General features: G+C 32.4%; 2 protein-coding genes across 2 annotated transcripts in view; one reads left to right on the top strand and one right to left on the bottom strand.

The window, feature by feature from the left end:
• LOC135951841 (short stature homeobox protein-like) overlaps positions 1-18,205 on the top strand; it is a 194,935-nt gene that overhangs the window by 57,002 nt on the left and 119,728 nt on the right. The gene's annotated exons all lie outside the window — the stretch shown is intronic.
• LOC135950560 (uncharacterized) lies at positions 390-4,325 on the bottom strand. The gene has a single exon (XM_065500096.1). The coding sequence runs from the start codon at positions 4,323-4,325 to the stop codon at positions 390-392; it is 3,936 nt and encodes a 1,311-aa protein (XP_065356168.1).

Below are 18,205 nucleotides of genomic sequence, written 5' to 3'. Positions count from 1 at the left end.
TGTTTGTAAATTATACAAGTTTTACAGTGTCGTATTATATTTTTTACACGAGGCTTGAGTCGGAACACATAAAATTCCGTTTGTACCATTCGGCACATTTGACCACATTCGGCGTGAGCTAAATATTCGTGTAAATATTTGAGATAGAGTTTGCAAAGTGTTGAATTACCGGGTAAAATTACGGGATAACGTTCGCTATAGGGAAGGGATGAATGCGATAATCTTCCATTTACTCGTAAAATTGAGTTCGAGTCCAGAATTGGATTGAGCGATTTTAGCGAACTTTTATTGGGTAAAGCTTCAGATTTTAAGCAACATTCATATTCTTCGAAATAGTATATTTTTTGAGCGAGTGTTATGAGTCTATTTTTTGAAAATTTCATTTCATCTTAAGTTAAAGAGATTTGAGGTGGGGAATTAACTTTTTTACATTTGTTAATAAATCTAAAAACATAGCAGATAACACGTAAGGCTTTGCTATACGATGAAAATCTTTCAAGAATATCTGTTTGTTGCGATTCTGAATGCATTGATACTATTTTCTTTGGGCATTCTGGGGTTTTTAAAGGATTTCTGTTAGGCCACTCTGACGATGGTTTAGTTAGCCATGATGGTCCATGCCACCAAATCGAATTGTGTACCAGGTCTTGAGGTTTACAACCTCTTGTTCCCAAGTCTGCTGGATTATCATGTGTTGGGACATGTTTCCATGTTGCGTTTGGCGTTAAACGATGAATTTCGGCAATACGATTTGCGACATAGGTTTCCCACGAAGATGGGTGTTTAGAGAGCCAACCTAACACAATGGATGAATCAGTCCAAAGAAAGATTTCTTTTATATTGAAATTTAGAGAAGAAATTACGTAATTTACCAACTTTGCTAGCAATACTGCACCATTTAGTTCCAGTCTTGGAAGGCAAACAGTTTGAATTGGTGCTACTTTAGTTTTTGCTACAAGTAAATTTACGAACGTATTATAAGATTGTGTTTTACATCGAATGAACACTGTAGCGCAATATGCGGTTTTAGAGGCATCTGAGAATCCGTGTATTTGAATTTCATCAGATGGCGTATATTGTAACCAGCGTGGAATGGAAATTGTTTCTATATGAGATAAATCTCGAACTAGACTATTCCATTTTTGAAGAGATTCAGATGAAACATCTTCATCCCATTCCAAGTGTTCTAACCACAGCTGCTGCATCAGCATTTTTGCTCTGATAACGATGGGTGCAAGCCATCCAGCTGGATCAAAAAGTTTTGCTACTGATGATAAAATTTGACGTTTTGTTATTTTTTGGGACTCGTCAATGGGTGAAAAACTATAGGAAAATGTATCAGTGATTGCATTCCATTTGATGCCAAGTGTTTTTGTAGAACTTGCTTCGTGAAAACGTAAGAAATCTAAATCATAAAGATTTTCTTTGGGCAAATGAGCAAGTAATTGGGGGTTATTTGCAGTAATTTTTTTTAATGGGAACCCTGCTGAGTTTAATGTTTCAATAAGTTGAGTTTGGGCAGAAAGAGCTTCTTCAATCGAATAACCTCCTGAGAGAATGTCATCGACATAAGTTTCAGTTCGCAGAACTGATGCTGCTTTAGGGTATGTTAATTCGGAATCTGATGCGAGTTGAAGAAGTGTCCGAATCGCGAGATAAGGAGCACAATTTATGCCAAACGTGACGGTTTTCAATTGATAATCTTTAACTGGTCCATCTGACTCAGTTTGAAATAAAATTCTTTGAAAAGATCTATCAGCAGGGTGAACAAGTATTTGACGATACATTTTTTCTATGTCGCCACTAAATACATATTGGTATTTTCGCCAATTAAGGATTATAGTGATTAAATCATTTTGCAGAGTGGGACCTGTATATAATACATCATTGAGCGAGATTTTTGATTTTGATTTTCTTGATGCGTTAAATACGATTCTTAATTTGGTTGTTTTGTGTTCTGGGCGAACAACTGCGTGGTGCGGTAAGTAAAAGGAATAATATTTATCTTGGGATACAATTTCACTGGAAGAAGTTTCTTCCATGTGATCTAGAGTAATATAATCATTCAGAACTGATTTATATTGAGCTTGAAGTTCTAGATCTTTTGCGAGTGTTTTCTCCATTCTGGAGTATTGAGCTAATGCAATATATCGAGATGAGCCTAGGGAAACTTTGTCGGGAAATTCTGATTTGAATGGTAGTCTAACGACGTACCTTCCATTCTCATGACGAGTAGTAGTTTGAGTATAAAACTTTTCACAAATTTCATGTTCAAGGGTTTTTGGATGATAAGTAGGAATTTCTTCCTGTTCCCAAAACTTTTTTAATATGTTATTCAGTTCTGTAGTTTCACATGATATGACTTCAGTGGTAAAAGTTTGGATAGTTTGGGTTTTAATGGGACCACTAAAAACCCAACCAAAAACAGTGCTGTAAGCAGAAGTTTGACCACATATATTCTTTTTTATACCTTCTAAATTGATAAAATGTTCATAATCATTCCCTATAATGAGATCAATTTGAGCAGATTTATTGAAAGTTGGATCTGCGAGATCCAGTTCAGAAAGCTCAGCCGAGTTAGGTATTTCGAATGAATATGTTGGAAGCCATTTAGTGACTTTGGGCATTACTATAGCTTTAACTGGAATTCTTAAATTGTGTCTTTTAGCATATAGAACGAATTCACATTCTTTGTTCGCTATTTGTTTTTGCCCGCCAATACCAATAATTTCAAATTGGGAATTTTGATAAGGCATCTGAAGACGATTACGCACTTTTTCTGTTAAAAATGTTCGTTGAGAACCAGGGTCTATTAGAGCCCTAACAGTAAAAAGTTGACCTTGATGATCAATTTGTACTAATGCAGTACGCAAGAGAATATTTTCATTACTCATTGAACAATTTGATTGAATTTGTTTTGAACATATGGGATGTTCATTTTGATTTTTATTTTGTTCAGTTTGAGCTGAATTCGACAAAGTTTTACGAGTAATATTTTTATTTTCTTTTGACTCTTCATTATTTTGAGAGTGTTCTGGGATTTGAGCGGGATTTTGTATTTTTGGTCTCATATGAAGCAAAGTATGATGGGATTTTTTACAATGGAGACAAGTTCCTTTACTTTTGCAATTTGCTTTAAAATGAGATGAACCCAAGCAATTATTACAAAACTTATTTTTAAAGACATAATCCACTCTCTGTTGTACGGTAAATGTCCTAAATTTTGGACATGTTCTTAACGAGTGAATTTCGTTACAGAGTTTACATTCGGGATTATACAGATTTTCTTGAGATGTATAAGTTTGAATTTTGGTTTGAGGTGCATTTGTGAGAGTAAAAGAATTTTTTGAAGTTTTTATGCTGTTAATGCGTTCTACTGCTTCATACCTGTCTACAAGGAATTGTGACATTTGAGACCACTTGGGAAGTTCACGGGGAGAAGTTAAAGACTGTTCCCAAAGGGATAAAGTAAAATCTGGCAATTTTGTTGAAATCAAACGTATTAAAATAGGATCCCAGCTTTGTACTTCTACCCCAAGAGTACTCAGAGTTGCTAGGGAATCATTAACTGAAGATTGTATTCTTCTTATTGATTCACTGTCTTCAGCAGTTGCTGGTGGAATATTAAAAAGTAGTTTTATTTGGTTATCAACCAGAACACGTTTGTTTTCATAGCGGGTTTTTAAAGCATTCCACGCCAATTCAAAATTTTCATGAGATAAGGGATATCTCTTTACAATGTCACCAGCTTCACCTCGTGTTTTATTTCGAAGGTGGTATAATTTTGTGACAGAAGAGAGTTTAGAGTGATTTATATATACGGCCGTGAACATGTCACGAAACGATGGCCATTGTTCGTAACTGCCTTTAAATATTTCAGTATCGCAAGGGGGAAGTTTTATACAGTTACTTGAGTTATCTGGCACAAAGTTTTGAGTGAGAGGTTGGTTTGGGAGTGAGTATCGGGCTGTTGCCTCGAACCCTGCTACATTAGAACTATCTAGTCTAGTAGCTTTAATTAAATCGAGAATTTGAGAGATGCATAAATAATATGCATCTACGCATGCATTAAAATTAGTTTTCGCTTCTTCTTTGAATTCGGGAATTATCGAGTCATCAGAAGCTAACATGACTTCTTCATAAGAAGCTTCAACTTTAACCCATCTTGTGTCCAAATCTTTTAATTTGACTTCGAGAACAGATTCAGATTGTTCTTCAACAGGCGTTCTGTTGAATTTTTCGCAAAATAGGAGAAGATGACCGCAGTCAAATACGAAGCGCTCTTTTGGAGCTGAAGTAGACTTTGATTTTGATGTAGAAGTCATATTAATGTTTTTTATTTCTTTATAGTAGCGATATATTAGGGGTGGTTAGCTATTAAAAGCTGAGTTATAAAGACGAGAATAAAAATCTATAAGATTTTTTTTCTTTTCTTCCGTATAAGCAGCTATTGACTTATAGCTCTTTAGTTAAACTGGCAAAATGAGAATAAAAAGTGATAATTGCGACTTTTTGTTAAAATATTATTTGTTTTTCTTAATCTCCTTATTGAGTAGCGGTTATTATTTGATATCAAATGATTGGAATTTAGATAAATAAGATTAAGGACAAATATATAAACCAACGAGTTAGAAATTTCCCAAAATTAACTAATAGCACTAGATACCAATTATCTAGTTAAATTAGTAATATGAACATAAAGAAAAAGTTATAAATTTTCAGATAATCAATTATTCGTATTTCTTAATACTCTGGGTAAAGGGGCTATTAGGTTATAGCACTAGATACCAATTATCTAGTTAAAATTTGAGTATAAGAATAGAATAGTGACACAATGTGATCAAAATTTTCGAAATTGGGAATTTCAGAGCAAAATTATTTAGTTTTCTTTATTCTCGTGGTTTGTAAGCGATTATTGCAAACTAGAGCTGATATCTAGTTGAAATGATGAATCAAACTCGCGGAAATAAACAAAAATTTTAATTTTTAGAGCAAAATAAATTTTTCCTTTTTGGAATTTTAGAGCAAATTTAGATGTGTTTCGTTATTCTCTTAATTTTGTAATGTGGCTATTGAGAAATAGCACTTGATAACTTGTATCTTGTTAAAAATTTAATATAAATGAGAATAACGACAGAAATCATGCAAAAAAGTTTTCAATATTGAATTATAAACAAATTTTTGTATTCGATTTTCTTTATTCTCCTTATTTTGTTATATGCTATTGTTTAATAGCACCAGATAGCTTATTAAAACTGAGAATAAAGATTTTCGAGTTAATATTTATAAAATTTCAGATTAAAAATTTAAAAAAATTTTTTATTCGGTTATCTTTAATTTGTTGTGAGCTATTAATTAATAGCACTAGATAACTTTTATCTAGTTAAATTATGTATTCAATAAAGATTTTCGAACTGAGCTGAAACAAAATTAAATATTGAGATATGGAGATGAGATATATGTATATAATATAATAATGTGTTAAAATTGTTTAATTGCTGAAAATTGTGTACGTTTAAAAGTGTATTCGCTTAATAGTGTATTAATGAGCTTTAAATGTTACCATAGTTATTGAGCAAATATAGGGTTAATAATTTTAATTTTTCGAAAAAAAATCGATTGATTTAAAATTTTAAATTACTTTATTATTTTTTTTTTAAATTTGCTTTCGAGATTTTAATTAAATTTATTTAATTATTTAAAAATAGTGACCCGAATAAAATTTTTCGCTAATTGAGTTTAAAAAATTTACAAAATCCAAAAAATTTTTATTCGTATGAAATTTATTTCAAAGAAATTATTTTATTTATGATTTTAAGAAAAAATAAAAAAATACGATGGTAACACTTTTCTGCGATCAATTATTAAAAAAAACACGATGGTAACACTTATTGAGAATGAGCGAGAATGTATGAAAAAAAAATTAAAGTGATGTCAACACGATCAATATTAAGCGATTTTTTTTTGAATACACTTTTACACTTGCACTTTTTTATTTAATTTTTTGAGTTGAGTTTTATTTTGTAAATTATTTTTGGAATAATTCAACGGGATTATAAAATTAAAAAATTATTTTTCTGCTTTTTTAATTAATTTGGAAAATTTTATTTTAATTTAATTCTTTATATTTCGAGTTTTCTTCTTTGTTTTTTAGAGTATTGTGAACAAATTTAATAATAACTTTGTGTTGTTAATTTTGTTTTTCTATTTATGTTGTTTTGCTTATAATTTTTTGTTTTTACAGTGGACTGTATGTAATTTTATTTGGGTTTAAGGAACAACAAAATATTTAAATTGAGAGAACAACACAAAGTATTCTTATTTATTTTACACTCGAGAAAAAATATCAGCACTAATGATCAAAAATTTTAATAAGAATAAAAATTTCACTGTGATTGAATTTTTTCTTTAAGGAATCACTTTGAGTAGATGAAGTAATTTGTTTGAGATTTACAGCAGAAAAATAAATTTATTTTATTATTGTAGCTCTTTAATATGTTTGTAATATTTTCTTTTAATTTTTAATTACGAGCGAGCACTTATTTTTTCTTTGGGTGTATATTTTTTGTTTTATTTATACTGTTAAAACACTTGCTTAAAAAAAAAACCATACAACAAATATTATTTTGTATTTTTCTTCACTCCTTTTCTTTATAATATTGGAGAAATATTATTGCAAAAACAATTTAAACGGGATATTTATGAAATTTGTAATAAGTGAGATTTGTAATATGTATGTATGCAAACATGTATTGGGTAGGGGAAAAAATTTTTTGCGGTATTTATGTGCACTTTATTTTTAATTTAAAAAAAATTATATTTATATAAAAACTTTTTTAAACTTTTATGTAAAACAAAACAGTATATTAAAACAAGTATGGCGAAACGATTTTTTTGCAATATGGCGTTATCTTTTGTATATAAGATAACCGCTAATTTTTATGTATTTTTCACAAATATGGCGACACAACTTATGTAGAAATTTTTCGTTCTTTTCGGTATATAGGGAACCGCTATTTATTATATACAGATTTTCATATACAATTGTTGGCTTTTTTTAATTTTAAATATATAAGAAACCGCTATTATTTTCTTTATGTAACACTTTTTATGTACAAATTTACGGTTTTTTATAATTTTCTGTATATAATTTTCACTTTTACGAAACAATTTTTGCACTTTTCTAATGGGGATTTTGACAATTGTTTTTTTTACACTTTTTAAATACCTTTACATATATACATATTTTTTGGTAATTTTCCTTTTTTGTAATTTAACTTTTTGGAGATTTTTTGCGTTTGTTGTATGTTGCTTTTTGTGTTTTAGTTTTTTACTTTAACTTTTTGAAAAAGAGATTTGTATTCTTTTTTTTTTGAGAGAGAGACTTGTATATTTTATTTTTTATATAACTTAATTTTTTTTGCAGAGATTATGTTTGCTGCGTTTTAATATATTTTTTGATGATGCGTATATGTATGTGTGCGTGAGTGGGATTTCTTGTTATAAAAAAATAGTTTTTTACTTACTGCTTATCCGGCTGTTTTTAAAATTGATGAGCTTTTAATTTACCTCATTGTTGATTCTTGGCTTCTTTTATAGGGATTTTTGTGGTTCAATATATGTGTTCAGCGGTTCGAAGTGACCATGAAATAAATTCAGTTAAAAATTAAACTCCTTCTAGATTGGGAAAGCAGGTAATGGTACAATGTTGGCAATCTATCAGAAGTTTGATAATTATAATTACTCTTGTCCGAGTAATTATAATTATATGCGTTTGCGTGCGGGTTAAAAAATAAAAGAAAGAATTAGTATATCTTTCTAATATATGAAAGAGAATGGGAATGAGGCTGCTGCCGGTAATAAATAATATTGTTTGTAGGTTTGTTCTTTTTTCAATAACAATTTTTGTTTATTTCACAAATGTAAGCGGGGTTTAAAAGAGAGAGAAGATGATTACTTCACGAGTGATAGATAACAAGTGTTTTTTATAATTACAATTTATGAAACTGGATACAATGATTTATAATTTAGAACTCTTTGACAGTTCAATTTGGAGAGTTCTTTTTAGTACATGGTAAATTTACAAATTTATAATATTACAGTTAAAGAAATTCATGATTTAATTTGTAAATTACAATAATAATAAAAATTCAAATACATATATAAAAGTAAAATATTGTCCATGATTGGACACAATTAATCCGCAAAATTAGTATGTTTGGCCCCTCTGTGCGTCGGTACAAAATGTCAGTTCTGTTGCCCTCGCAACAACAACGGTAACTAGTGCCTCTATAAGTACCCCTAGAGAACCGACACCTGCTGTATCAACGCAAAACATTTTCAGTTCAACAAGTGAAGAGCCCTTTAGTCTGCCGCCGTTAGTGCGCGTTCCTAATGTGAGAACCCAGCCACCACAAACCATATCGTCTGAAAATGAGAACCTGCAACGACAAATTGACATCCTGCAAGCCCAATTGGCAAATGCTCAACGTGCTTTAAAAGCAAATCAAAATTTAAATACGCGGAATGTTATTGGACATAATGTCATTCAAAGTATTAGCTGTGACCCTGAGGACATGGTTGATCGTCGGAATCCAACGTCATATTCCTATGTTAGTCAGTCAGACCAGTTGATGACATCTCATCCTCTTTTTGTTTCCCCTGCTACAGTGCGCATAACGTTTGGATTGGGCCCAGTTTGCTTCAACTTTACCTCTGTTGCCGACTTTGGTGGATTTTAGTACCTGGCTCCAGCGTGTTGCAAATTTGATAAGAAGTGTGCAAATAAGTAGTATTCAAGTGGCAATAGATCTAGCAGTGATCCAAAACGAAAAGTGGTTTTATATGCTTCTGATGGCCCAGAACGTCAGTTAAAATATTTTTACTGTGTTGGCCCACATAAAATTTTTGATTGTAAGAAATTTTTAGAATTGAGTGTGCCTAATAGATGGAGTGAAGTGAAGAGATTGATGTTATGTTTTCGTGTCACAGTGGTGGCCATTTAAGTAAAGATTGTCGTCGGCGTAAGCAGTGTCCCATGGAAAAGTGCCAAAGAAATTACAATAAATTATTGCATGAAACTAAACCTAATGTACCAAGTGAACGATCCGTAAATGTGCCGCCAACAGAGAGAGCTTCAACAGTCGAGCCAGTGCTTAGTTGTGTTTCCAGTGCTAGTGAAAAAAGTGATTTGTTGTTCAGAGTGCTCCCAGTGGTTCTTTATGGGCCAAATTGTGCTATTGAAACTTATGCACTCCTAGATGAAGGTTCTTCGGTCACGATGACGGATAGCTCTTTAGTGAGACAGCTTGGACTGCATGGTCGACAAAGTCAATTGAATTTGAGTTGGTATGGTGGTAAATCGGCACAAGAACCAGTTATGGTGGATGTTCATGTGAGCGGTGTTAATAAGAAGAGGAAATATGCGTTGAAAAATGTGTATGGTGTCTCGAATTTGAAGTTGCCTAGTCAGAGTTTTAATGCGGATTTAGTAAAGTGCCTTTAAGCTCATATGAATGTGTGGCTCCAAAGGTACTAATTGGTTTAGACCATTGCCATTTAGGATTGCCCGATGAAATAGTCCCTTTGGAAGATGCTGGTCCATATGCTGCCAATACTCCTCTTGGATGGGTTGTTTTTGGAAACGTGAAAGGAGGTCGCCCTGAAACACAATTTTGTTTGCTGACAACACAGTTGGTAATTTAAACAATTTGGTGGCAAATTATTTTGAAAGTGAAAATTTTGGTGTTAAGGTTCTACCAGTGATTGAGTCAAGAGATGATTTACGTGCACGAGAGATATTGAGAAATTCGACGAAAAAGGGTTGACGGAAGATTTGAATCCAGACTACTATGGTGTAATGATGACGTAGTCCTGCCGGATAGCTATTCCATGGCCCTTAATAGATTTTTTGGAATAAAAAGAAAAATTAAAAATAATCCTGAATTTGGTGCGGCCATAAACAAATAATGAGTAAATATTTGCAGAAGCGGTATGTACGCAAATTATCATTGAGTGAAGTTGATACACTTCATCCGAGAACGTGGTACTTGCCCCACTTTGGTGTCGTAAACCCTAATAAGCCAGGCAAGATTCGTATGGTGTTCGATGCAGCAGCAAAGGTGGAAGGTGTCTTGTTGAATTCAAAGTTATTGAAAGGCCCTCAGCAGTACAAACCGTTGCCATCAGTTTTATTTAATTTTAGAATCGGTAGCTGTTTGTGGGGACATACAGGAAATGTTTCATCAAGTTGTTGTTGCTGAGGAAGACAGGTGTTCGCAGAGGTTCTTGTGGCGAGATGATGATAGTGGTCTACCGGAAGTGTATGAGATGCTTGTGATGACGTTTGGAGCTGCCTGTTCGCCCTGTACACAGAAAGAATTAAATTTCTGATTCAATCAAGAAATTTGCCCAATCAGACAAAATTTTGTTTGAATTAGGACCTATCACAAAATTTGTAAATTCAAACAAGAAATTTTGCAAAAATTTAATTGAAAAAAAATCAATATTTTTTCAATTAAAAAAAGTATGATATTTAATAAAAAAGTTGTTTGAATTTACAACACAATTTCAAACAAAAATTTGTTTAACCGTCAAATTTATGTTTGGTCTAAAAAAATATTTTTAAGCTAAATTGGTATAGAACCAATAAAAAAATTGGTAAAACTAATAATGTCAGAAAAAAAATAAAAAAACAACAAAAATAGAAAAATAAAGAAGAAAAAAACTACAAATAAGAAAATAAAGAAAGAAAAAGCAAAGTAAAAAAAAAAAAAAACTAAAAAATAAACATCTAAAACAGTATTTAGATGCTTACCATACATCATACAATTCACATATTTTTGCAAGCATTTGACAAAATCAAAACTACTCATATATAAAATATTTTTAACCAAATGAGAATTATATCCACACATCATAAAAACACACATGCAAACGAAATTACCCAATGTGACTAATATGCACATTAAAGGCCTGCACAAAACAACATTTTGTAGAAAAATGTATTACTTCAAAATTTGATGCTATGTTTTGTTGTGTAGACGCGCACATCATGTTGTTCAATGTCATCGCGCCGCGAAAACCATGTTGTACCATGTCATCGCGCCACGAAAACCGTGTTGTACCATGTCATGCCTATAACTATTGATGTTGCTGTTATTATGTGTGGTAGCTTGAGTTGAATTGATGTTAACAAATGTCGCATTGTTAGGCAGAATAAAATCCAAAGCAGAATCACAAAATATACAGAGGCGACACGGCAAAAAAATATTTTTGTCTCTTTCGCTCGAAACAATTTCTACTGGTTTGGTTTTGTGCTTATTTATATAGCTGTTTGTTTTAACGCACTGTCTGTATTAAATCGCAAATTTGTTTTCTCTTTCTATCGAAACAATTTCAAAAAAAGCTGATTTTAGTGTTTTTGAACTGTCAAATTTGACGCCTCTGTATACTTTGTGGCAGAATGATATTGTACACAACTGCTGAACAGTGAAAATCTGAGAAATATTATTATTTAGCATTATTTTTTTTTAAATATTTAGAACAAATAATATAAGGTTTTTTTAAAAAATATATGGCCCCAACTATGAAACAAATTTTAAAGTTAATTTTAGTTAAAGTCGACTTTATTTTAAAATAGAACTTTTGTTTTAAAAAATATATTATCTTCTTCAAAATGCAGTAAATTTTGCCCATATTTTCTCAATGTCTAGCTGAAATTAATAAAAAATTATGTACATACATAAATATTTTCCAAGTAAAATTTTAAACATTTTTGAATAACATAAAAAAACTATAAAACTGCCTTTCAATTTCTGCATTGTAAAAGGGGACTTAATAATATACCAGCGGTTGTACCTAAGTCGGGTAATATTTAAAATATGTGAAAAACCTTACATTTTTAATTCCATGAAAATTATTGGCATTTTATGGCTTATATTCCACGTATTCCTTTTTAAGTAATAATATAACAGGTAATATTACTAAATATTGTAAAATTTTCCAAAACAACAATGAAAAACCCATTGATGTACTTTCGTATTTTTATTTTGACCTACAATATAACATAAACATAAATTTCAGTTGTATTTTTTCTTATTGCACACAATAAATACTACAAATGAATTGAAATCATCTCACACAACAAATGCCTCATACATGATTTAAATGACTTGAAATTATTTTCCATGTCATCTGTTAATTTTTTGTGTTGTGTGTTATGATGTTGTTAAAATGATGCTGCATTTGCTTTTTGTTTTGATATACATTGCCTTTGCGTGTTGCTGTTAAGTAGGTAAAAGAACATAACATGACATGACAAAAGCATCATGTGGCAATTGTCTTCATGTTAAACAATGCAGCTTGAGCAGGTCTTTAATGCACATGATAACAACAAACACTCTTATTTACTTGCTGGTGTTGTTGTGTTATCCCAAGTGTTGTATTAAAATAAAAATCAAACAAAAACATTAATAGAATTTATAAAAATATTTATAGAAAATAAAATTATTTTCAGACAGGCGATTGTTTGAAAATATTTTAGCAATAATTCTTTCTGTGTATTGCCCATTATGTGAAGGAAACAAATGCAATGGAGCATCGAAATCGTTTCCCTAGAGCCGTGAAGTCAATTTTGGACCACCATTACGTAGATGACTTTGTAGACAGTTTTGTAAATTCTTCAAAAGTCATTGAAATAGTCATACAAGTTCGTGAAATACATAAAGCAGCTGGTTTTGAAATGCGTAATTTTACATCGAATTTATCGGAGGTGGTCGTGGCTCTAGAAGGATGTTCAAATCATCAGGTTAGTTTCTCAGGTGGCTAAAATGAGTTGGACGGTTCAACTGAAAAGGTACTTGGCATGTTTTGGGATCCAAAGGACGATGTACGGTGCTTTGCCTCATAGACAAAAATCAAAAAAAAAAATTGGGTTCAAAATATGATAAAATATATGTTGATCGATAGCTAACAACACATCTCAAATAAATTTGTAGGAATTGCTTTTATTTGACTCTCTTAGACTTCACCAGAGGTCGCTAAAGTCAGTCAAATTTAAGAAAAAATTAATGAATTGAATAGCTTCAAGAAAATAATTCTCAAAAATTCATTTTTGTAAAAATGAGTTTAAATTTTTGTTTTTGAGTTCTTTAGTGTTTTCAAAATTCGGCAATAATAAAATTTTTATTAAAAATTTCGACTAGCATTTCTTTTTATCGCTCAAAAAAATACATTTTTAAAAAAAAAAAAATTACAAAAGTTTGTTGGAATTTAAAAAAAAACGTATAAAATCGTACATTTTTTATTTCGTTTTTTCTTAGACACATCTCTCTCAATATTAATATTTATTTAATGCAAATTTAATTTACAAAAAATATAGAGAAAAAAGGACTGGCTGCCAGGGCCTTCGCCTTAATTTTGTAATATATTTTTGTGCACTGCATTGCCGACTACTGCATTACCGAAAATCGGAGAATACAACAGGATGAAGTTAATTACTGTGAGTTATGTATTTTGAAGCCATTAATGAGACTTTTGGAAAATATGAGATATACATATTATATATCAACGTATAGGAAATTGTGTCTTCTTTTCAAAAATATTTGAAATTTTTAAGAATTAGAAAGTTTTGGTCCAAATGCAAAAGTATGAAAGAAATTTGTAAATTCTTATTGAGAATCCCAAATTCCAAAAAAAAAATTGCAAAAATCCCAAAAATGGTATTTTTAAGTTTTTGACTTTGTTTAAGAACATATTGGGTCATACAGAAATGGTTTTAATTTTTTAAAAGCAGCTATGTAATAAGAGTTAAAAAACTCGCAGACATAAAAGTTTTGAAATTATTTTTCTTTTATAGTTCTTCCAAAATGTTATCTTTGAGAAAAATATAAACACATTATTTATTTAGTTTTTAATTTCTGTATAACTAAACATTAATGTAAGTACTTCTTTCGAAAAAATTCGTGAAAAAACTACTTTTTAAAATATTTTTAATTTAAAACTTTTGAATTAGTATATATTTTAAAATTATTTTCTATTACTAATATATTTGTTGGTAATTCAAAAATGTATATTTGAATAAAATAGAAAGAGATTACGGTTCACTAATAGCAAAAATCCAGATTAAATTAGGAAAAAAACTTGAAATTTTCATTTTCAAATGTGAATATCTCGTATAAGAGATAAAATATAGTTCATGCAATGCTTTTTGTTGCAATCTTCTTTTAGATTATATACCTATAAAAATCTTTAAAATCAGATCGAGAACAAAAATTTGGCATCATTTTTAATTTTTCTTACACCCGAGATACCCCATGTTGGGGCCTTGAGGCTCCGCCCTACCTTCTAAAGTCCAACTTCAAATCTTAAACTCAGCTACACCTCCTCTATAGCCGTGGAATTTTATTAACTTCGGACTGTTGGTTTAGAAGTTATAGATTTATTTCCACTTTTTTTAATTCCCCCCACTGTGCTTGAGAGGACATTTGTACGGGGAATAGGTAAATCATAAACCAATTATGACCAAAATTAGCAAAGTTTTTTTCTTTGCTCGAAAAAGTGATGTGGACCAAATATTATGGGAACATGTTTAAAATAGCGAGATATACCTTGATTAACAAATTTACATGTACAGACGGACAGACAGATAGATAGATGGAGGTGGACAGACTGGGGAACGGTTAAAGCGTATTCAACCCAAAAAGTTATTCAGTAAATACAAATAAACATACCAAGTATCATTACAATCAGATAATTTTTGCAAAAGTTATAGAATTTTCACAATTAAGGATATATGGCAGGACCAAGAGTCCTTGTTGCAATCACAATAAAAATTAACGGAAAGACTGTAAGTCTAGTGCGTATAAAAAATGTAGATTTTCATGATTTTTACATCAATTATGTAGCCAAAACTAAAAATTATATTTTTGGCATATATGGGAGGTAGGCGTGTTATTGGTCCGATTTTTTCCAAAAATTTTATTTTTCTAAACTAAGGTATTTTATATTGGCATACCAAATTTCAAAGCTCTACGACAACTCCTTCTATTTTTGTCCCATCGTTATATGGGGACAAATCACTGTGCGACGCGTTCAAATTTGTTTTGAAATTCCATCTTGTGAATTCTGACGTCATCCTTGGTAAAAGGTGTCCCATAAAGTGTGAGTTATTATGTGTCGTAATGTCCATTTTTGATCCAATTGGTTTTTTGTGCCATTTTATGATAACTACAAACTTTTGATGAGAGAAGTCTGGAGACTTTGGGATGAGATGTTGCCCGCATCATTACAAGCGATGGGGAATGAATGGCGAAAAGAGCGAAAGAAATGTTGTCCATGTAAAGGTTCCACGATTTTATTTTGGATATGGTTTGCCCTTGGAGTTAGAGCTGCGTATTTTTGTTGATGCCAGTGAAGATGCCTTCGGTGCAACATCTGATGGACAAATAGGAGTGTAGTTTATATCTGCCAAGTCGAAATGTGCCCCATTGAAATGTATGACCATTCCCAGATTAGAACTACAAGCCGACGTTTTGGGGACCCGATTGATGGACACTATAATGAAGGAACATGAACTCAAAGTTTCTCGTCGAATCTGTTGGAGTGACTCTACAACCGTCATTAGTTGGATTGGTTCTGAAAGCAGAATATATAAACCATTTGTTGCCCATCGAATTGCCGAAATACTTGATTCGACACGCCCAACTGATTTTAGATGATTGCCTACAGATCTCAATGTTGCCGATGATACTACAAGAGCTAAAAATGAAGTTGATTTTTCCATTGAAACACGTTGGTTCCAAGGGCCACAATTTTTGTATGAAAACGAAGCTGACTGGCCAAATAGGAATTCTGAGAAATCTGATGATTTGTGTGAAGTACTACGCCCCAAATTTGTCATGCTGGTTAGTACAAATTTAGTTATGGATTTTAATCTATTTACTTAATTTCTCAGGCTTAATCGAACAATGGCTTGGGTTGTGAGATTTATCAATCGCTGCCGAAAATATGATAAATATAATGGTTCGAGATGCCTGTGTGCTGAAGAGTTAATGGTTGCTGAAACTAGTCTGTTCGTCTGTCCCAATAAGAGTGTTACGCCTTTGAAATAAACGTTTTAAAATCTGGTGGTTCTTTAAAAATGGACGAGTTATTTTCCCTTTCGCCTTATTTTGATGAAAATAATTTACTTCAAGTGAGCGGTCGTATTGATGCTACGAGTTGGTTGCCTTTAGATGCCAGGCACCTCATTATTTTGTCGCCCTGTCACCGATTTTCACAACTATTTGTGTAAATCTTTGTGCATAATAAAATGAGACATCAATCGTTGCCAAGTGATAGACTAACTCCATATGTCCGGCCATTTACTTATACTGGTGTTGACTATTTTGGACCATTAAATGTGACTGTTGGTAGACGTCATGAAAAACGTTGGGTTGCCCTGTTTTCTTGCCTTACAATCAGAGCAGTACATTTAGAAGTGGCCTATGATCTCTCTTCTGATTCGTGTATTTTGGCTATACGGAATTTTATAAATCGTCGTGGCACCCCGTTGAAGATTCGGAGTGATAACGGAAAGAATTTTGTTGAAGTTAACCAAGAAGCCCAGCGATTTGATGAAGTATTTGATCTGGTTAAAATTGAAGATGAGTTGTTCACAAGGGGCAGACAGTTGTTTAATGGCAGTTTAATTGTCCACATAATCCTGGTATATGGGAGCGAATGGTTCAATGTGTTAAAAAGGTTTTAAGAGTAACCCTAAAAGAAGTCGCCCCAAAAGAGCACACCTTGCAAAGTTTTTTAATTGAAGCCGAAAACATCGTGAACTGTCGCTCATTGACTCACTTGCCTGTCAGTCCGGAAGACGAAGAACCATTGACGCCTAATCATTTCTAGTTGGGTTCTGCAAATACGGCTCAAACGCCAGGAGGTATTGAGATTACAAAGCCAGTGGTACTGAAGAAGCAGAGGCGAATTGCTCGACAGCTACGAGATCATTTTTGGAAAAGATGGATTGTGGAATATTTGCCCACACTTACAAGACGGTACAAATGGTGCGAATATACGAAGCCTGTGGCCCCGGGAGATCTTGTACTAATTTGTGATCCAGCTGTTTCCCGTCGAGATTGGAAGAGAGGTCGTGTCGTAAATGTGTTTCCTGGCAGTGATGGTGTAATCCGAATAGCTGATGTGCAAACAAGGGTACCGTGAAATAACTTCCCACGAAAAAATGAAATAACACCCAACAAACTTATCATACAACTTAGGACTTATTTCATTATGAAACAACTAACGCATAGGGAGTTATTTCATAAGTTTTTGTTGCGAGTTATTTCATAATGCAATAACTCCCTATGAAACAACTCCCAATGAAAATTTTGTTGGGTTTTATTTCATTTTATTTTGGGTATTATGAGTTATTTCACTGTATTGGGAGTTATTTAATTTTTCTTGGGTTCTACTTTGCAAAGCAGAACCCATAAATATCAAAAACTAGCTTCACTCAGAAAAGTTTTTTGCATTGCAGGCCTTCGGCTGGGCGCTAAGGTTTTCTCCTCTGGGGTGTATTAAAAACTGGCTTCGCTCAGAAAAGTTTTTTGCATTGGCGGCCTTCGGCCGGACGCAAAGGTTTTCTCCTCTGGGGTGTATCAAAAACCGGCTTTGCTCAGAAAAGATTCTTTTTACATCGACGGCCTTTGTCAGGTTGCAAAATCGTGAAAATCGGCTTTCTGAAATATTATAAAACCTTTCTGCAATGAAAGAAATCTTTTCTGAGCGAAGCCAGATTTTGATACAGGAGAAGAAAACCTTAGCGCCCGGCAATGCAAATAACTTTTCTGCGCGAAGCCAGTTTTTGATACACCCCAGAGGAGAAAACCTTAACTCCCGGCAATGCAAAAAACTTTTCTGAGCAAAGCCAGTTTTTGATACTCCCCAGAGGAGAAAACCTTAGCGCCCGGCCAAAGGTCAACACTTCGAAAAACTTTTCTGAGCGAAGACAGTTTTTGATACACCCCATAAGAGAAAACCTTAGCGAACGGCCGAAGGCCTGCAATGCAAAAAAATTTCTGAGTGAAGCCAGTTTTTGACACATCCCAGAGGAGTAAAACTTTGCGCTACGCCATAGGCCCGCAATCCAAAAAATGTTTGGTAAGCGAAGAATATTTTCACTTGAATAAATTGCTTCGGATTGGGAATTATTTGA

Source organism: Calliphora vicina, chromosome 2 (genome assembly GCF_958450345.1).
Source record: "Calliphora vicina chromosome 2, idCalVici1.1, whole genome shotgun sequence".
In the NCBI taxonomy this organism is placed as follows: Eukaryota; Metazoa; Arthropoda; class Insecta; order Diptera; family Calliphoridae; genus Calliphora; species Calliphora vicina.
Note: the sequence above shows the minus strand (reverse complement) of the source record. Positions and strands in the feature narration are given on the sequence as shown.

Excerpts from the sequence above, each read along its gene's own strand:
- LOC135950560 (XM_065500096.1), bottom strand. The coding sequence starts at position 4,325 with ATGACTTCTACATCAAAATCAAAGTCTACTTCAGCTCCAAAAGAGCGC.